At 32.6% G+C, this 5476-nt stretch overlaps 1 protein-coding gene across 1 annotated transcript; it reads right to left on the minus strand.

Moving 5' to 3' along the window:
• Positions 1 to 593: 593 nt before the first annotated feature.
• LOC136210805 (aquaporin PIP1-3) lies at positions 594 to 3981 on the minus strand. The gene is made up of 4 exons (XM_066002218.1): positions 3552 to 3981; positions 3127 to 3425; positions 947 to 1087; positions 594 to 860 (listed from the first exon to the last, which is right to left on the minus strand). Exons 1-4 carry the CDS (start codon positions 3877 to 3879, stop codon positions 765 to 767), a joined length of 864 nt encoding a protein of 287 aa, XP_065858290.1. The 5' UTR covers positions 3880 to 3981; the 3' UTR covers positions 594 to 764.
• Positions 3982 to 5476: the final 1495 nt, after the last annotated feature.

Raw genomic sequence — 5476 nt, forward strand, 5'->3', positions numbered from 1 at the left:
TAAAATATCATTTATTCAATTAAGGAGTTGTATTTTTATTAAAAAATATATATATAAAAATAAACGATGTGGTTTGAATGTTCAAACATAAACTATACTGGTTAAAAGTTTACACATTAGTAACTTGTAATTCATTTTGTTAGTAAAAACAGTCCAAACTAACTAACGGACGGCGTTGAAAAAACATAAAAAATCAAATACTAAAAAATTATTTTAATCTTGATATTTATTTATTTTATAAATTAATATCATTTTTATCCAATTATCACTAACAAAATCAAAAATTGAAATTTTACATTATTATAATGTTAAACCCTTAAAATTCAAATAAAATGCTTGAATCAAGTAAAGTGGAAGGGCATGATGTGTTGGAACTAAAAAGAAGTTATATCCAAAATGAGATGATTGCTATTTTTCTTGGAATGGTAAACTGAACTCAAGTGAAGTTAAGATGCCAAGCAAAGCAAAGCATCCAATGGACCCTCCACCCACTTTCAACACTTGGCAGACAAAATAATAATAGTACTACTACTACTAGTAAATAAAAAGCTACTCTTTCTTTTACCTTGAATAGAAGGGCACAGCACATGAGATAAAAAGAAAAAACAAATTCTCCATTCAAATAATAATTAATAGGTGTCACAACCTTCACCACAACTTAATTTACACACATCATCATCATCTGTCATTACCAAATTCACAAATAAATAAAAGTGGAAAAAGAGAGAGAACACTAGAAAACATAGAATTAATCTTAATCTAATCTAATCCCTGGCCTTGAAAGGAATGGCTCTAATCACTATCTGATGGTATACAGCAGCAAGTGCAGCTCCAATGAATGGTCCAACCCAGAATATCCACTGTTTAGTTAAAGAAAAAACAAAATTAGAAACCATGAAAATGTTAGAGAGAGAAATAGAATAGTAGTTGAAGAATGAATAGTTACATGGTCATCCCAAGCAAAGTCTTTGTTGAAGATGATAGCAGCTCCAAGACTTCTTGCTGGGTTTATTCCTGTTCCGGTTATGGGAATGGTAGCCAAGTGAACTAAGAACACTGCAAATCCAATTGGGAGGGGTGCCAATATCTGCAATAAGATTGAATTTTTTTAGCAACTAGATAAGTTTTGATGGCCCTGCCTGAATGTGATTTCTCATTTTAACAATTGATTATTGTGTTCACAATTTTGACATGTAGTTATGCTTCATTTTAGAGAAAACTAGTAGGGGTGGAAAAAAAAAACCGATCAAACCGGTAACCGAACTGAAAACCGATAATTCGAACCGGAAAAAACGGTTAACCGAACCGGTGGTTTTCTTAATGGTTAAAAAAATATATAGGTACCGGTTTCGGTTTCGGGTTAGAGTTTCAAAAACCGCGGTTAACGATTAACCGAACCGTTTAATAAATATAACCAATTTTTAAAAAAAATTTAATATATAATTATATAACATAGATTATAAGATTAAAAAATATCTTTAACATCGATTATAACCTATATTAATATAAATATATAACATAGATTATACTTGAATATAAACTTGATGGATTAATGTTGTAATAAGCACTTTGACGAAATATTATTTACATTTCTTTATGTTTTAAATGTAAATTTGATGGATTGTTTGTTTAGTTCAGTACTTATGTTTGAATTTGAACTTTTATATGAATTCGTTTCGTTTGAATTTTTGAAATGTGTATTTTAATATTGTTTAAAAATTTAGGTTTGGGTAAAAATTATGGTTAACCGTTGATTGTTGGTTAACTGGTGAGAATTGGTTAAAAACCGTTAACCGAAAAACCTAACCGAAATTAATGGTTAACCGGTTGTATGGTTAACCGATTGATATGGACTGGTTTCGGTTTGAATGGTTAAAAAACCGTTGATAACGGTTCAGTTAATTTTTTTGTCTAATGGACCGGTTAACCGAACCGTGCCCACCCCTAAAAACTAGAGCTTGGTATGAACTTGCAGCTAGGGTTGGGGTTGCAAATGCACCGAACTGAACACGGTAAATAAAGCTCGGCTCAAGTCAGCTTTAAGTCACAAGCTGGCTATTCAGGCTTAAATTATTTTTTTAAGGGTTAATTTCAAATATAACCCATGTGCTTTCAATTTTTGGCAAATAAATACCTGTGGTTTGATTTCGAGCAAATAAATACCTGTGGTATGCTCCGTTTTTCAAAAACACGGAAACAGTGAAGACACATGTATTTGCCTAAATTAAGCGTTTGTTTATGGTTTGTTATTACAAAATCATTCAACCCACGGGTATTTATTTGTAAAATATTCAAACCACAATAATTTATTTGAAAAACGGAGTGTACCACAAGTATTTATTTACTCGAAATCAAACCACGGGTATTTATTTGCTAAAATTTAAAACTACATAGATTATATTTGAAATTAACCCTTTTTTTAATAATAATATTTCTATAAAGGGGAAATATAAAGCCCTGTTTGATTATATTCTCCATCAATGACTGAATTAACAAGCTGCTCGTCAACAAGCTCACGAATAACTCGTGAAGTGTTGAGCTCGAGCTCAAGCTTGTCAAGCCGAGCCTGAGCAGCCGAAGGCTCGGCTAGATTCCAACCCACTTGCAGCAGAACTTAGAATTTAGAGACACTAAAGTGTTTGTGACTTCAATTACAGTCACATAATGTTAAAAAAAAAAGACTTAATACACATTGGCCTCCTCAAGTTTTGAGATATCACGTTAACCCCCAATAAACTTGATTAAAATGTCGTATTAGTCCCTTTGAACTTGGTTTAGTGAACTATTGAGCCTTTTAACTTCCTTAAAATAACATATTAACCTCTTAAACTTGCTTAAAATGACAAATTAACCCTTTAAACTTGCTTAAAGTAATATTTCTTTCAACTTATATCATGTCACTTCTAGGGACTCAAAATATCTTCAAAGTTAAGGGAACTAACAGTATTATTTGGCCTATTACAGAGTACTCCTGATGTATTAAGCTTTGAAAAGTTGGCAATGAACAGTTATGACATAAAACCTTGATCTAGCATCTAAAAATTGACACAAACTACTAATTTTTGAAGCAAAGAAGCTGCTGCTTCTTTTGTGTTCATAAAAAGAGGCAAGGAAAGAAATACTTACAGGGACATGAGAGTCTCTGGCATTTCTCTTAGCATCAGTAGCTGAAAAAACAGTGTAACAAAGAACAAAAGTACCAATAATCTCAGCACCAAGTCCATCACCCTTAGTATAACCATGAGCAACAACATTAGCTCCACCTCCTTGTAGCTCATACACACTATTTCCCTCAAAACCCTTCACCACACCAGCACCACATATAGCTCCAAGACATTGCATAACTATGTAAAACACAGCCCTTGTCAAAGACAACTTCCTCGCCAAAAACAACCCAAATGTCACAGCTGGGTTAATATGCCCACCTGTCAAAGTTCATCAGATCTAGTCAAAACCCATCTCCAAAATCACCTTTTTAAACACCCCCATAAAACATCTAGCAACAAAAACCAAGTAAAATAGAAAAAAGGAAGGATCTTTGAGCTTCATACCTGAGATACCGGCAGTGCAGTAGACAAGAGCAAAGATCATACCACCAAAGGCCCAAGCAATGCCTTGAGTACCAACAGTGTTACATTTGTTGGGGGTTTTAGCATAACCCATGACGGTTAAAACGGTGACGTAGAGGAATAAGAAAGTGGCAATGAACTCGGCGATTCCAGCTCTGTAAAAGGACCAAGAAGAGAGCTCACCAGGCTCAAACAATGGAGCTGGAGGTGGTTCTTTGTAGTCTTTGTCTCCTTGAGCTGAAGTTCCAATGGGTTGTCTTTCTGTGAATTTGTTAGCTCCTAGTCTAACATCTTCTTCTTTGCCCTCCATTTTCTTCTTCTCTCAAGGAAGAAAGATGGTTTTTTCCTTATTTTGATTCTCTCTCTCTCTCTCTCTCTCTGAGAAGTGAGGTGACTGAAAAAGCAAGCACTTGTGAGAGAGATGAAGATAAGGGTGATTTTATAGATAGCTATATGTGTAATTTTAGCTCAACATAGAATGGGTTGTCAAAAAATGTTTATTTAAATTAATCTTCACAATGATAGTTATATACACTACCTTTACGACCATTTCTTTTCAGGACTAATACACAAATAACCTCTGAACTTATCCAAATATTATAACAGCTTCCTCTAACTTTCAATTGTAACAATTTACCCCTTAAATTTATCCATTTATAAAACATAATTTCAAATTGGAATTTTTTATATCCCGTACTTGAAGCAATCGTAAACACGTTTCCCCGGATTCATATTACGCCAAAAATCTGATTATCACACTCTACGAGCGTTGAAGCTTTTATATTTCACGTGTTTCTTCAATTGCAGTCCATGTCAGTAATTTATTTCTCTTAAATTTTGAATTTTGTCTCAATATCCCATAAGATTCAGTAGTTAAAAGACATTAAAATAAGATATGGATGACACATCAGCATTAGTCAACTCAAATCGCGGATGGAAACAAAACGTGACAGCCACATGTCGGTTATTTTTATGCAAAACTAAATTTTTTTTTTCTTAAAAATAACCGATACGCAATAACCAGGTGGCGCATACGTGGATGTTGTGTATTGTTTAGGTCAGAAATCTGAATCGACTCATGCTGACGTGTCACTTATATCATCGTTCTAATATTTTTAATCACTAAATTCATTAGAGTTGCCTAATTGAGAAAAACTTAAAGTTCTTTTCCCTTTATCTATAATAACAAAACGGATTTTTTCAATGTATAAAATAAAAATTCTAATTGTAATTTTATTGAGACAAATTGAAGTTTAATGATTATTTTGAGGCAATTGCTACAGTACATTTAACACACCATTCAAGTGTTGGGTAAGTATGGAAGTGTAATTCTTAAAATAATGAGTGTTTTTTTTTATAATCTGCAATTAAAAGATGATTAGGATTAATTAGGACAAAAGAAAAATAGAAAAATGAGGAAAAAATAAAATAAAGTAGGAAGTGGATGAGGGATTGTTCTGGAAAGAGCAAAAGGATGTTGAGAGGTTTTAGTTTGTTGGTTTCTACTTTGTTCTTATCCTATACTTTTCCTTTTTTAAATAAATAAAATATATTACTTTTTGGTTCTAATATTATGAATTCTAGTTATTTAATTAATGTGGTCCCCCTGATTAGCTGTTGTGATCAGAGTACAAACAGTGTGTGCTGTGTAGGGATGGATATGCAATATGTTCATTAAACTATACTACTATCTGATCATTATGTGATCAAGATTTTTTGTCATTTTATAAACAAAATAAACTAACTAAATTAGTTAAGATTAAATGATTTTTCACTTTGAATTACTAAATTATTTTAGGCCTAATGTTCTCCCAACCCCCTTAACTTATTCAAATTGGTCATTTTACCCCCTCAACTCATCGAATGTCCTATTTACCCCTTTAATTCTATAAAAGTGGTATTTCTCA

Source organism: Euphorbia lathyris, chromosome 1, assembly GCF_963576675.1.
Source record: "Euphorbia lathyris chromosome 1, ddEupLath1.1, whole genome shotgun sequence".
In the NCBI taxonomy this organism is placed as follows: Eukaryota; Viridiplantae; Streptophyta; class Magnoliopsida; order Malpighiales; family Euphorbiaceae; genus Euphorbia; species Euphorbia lathyris.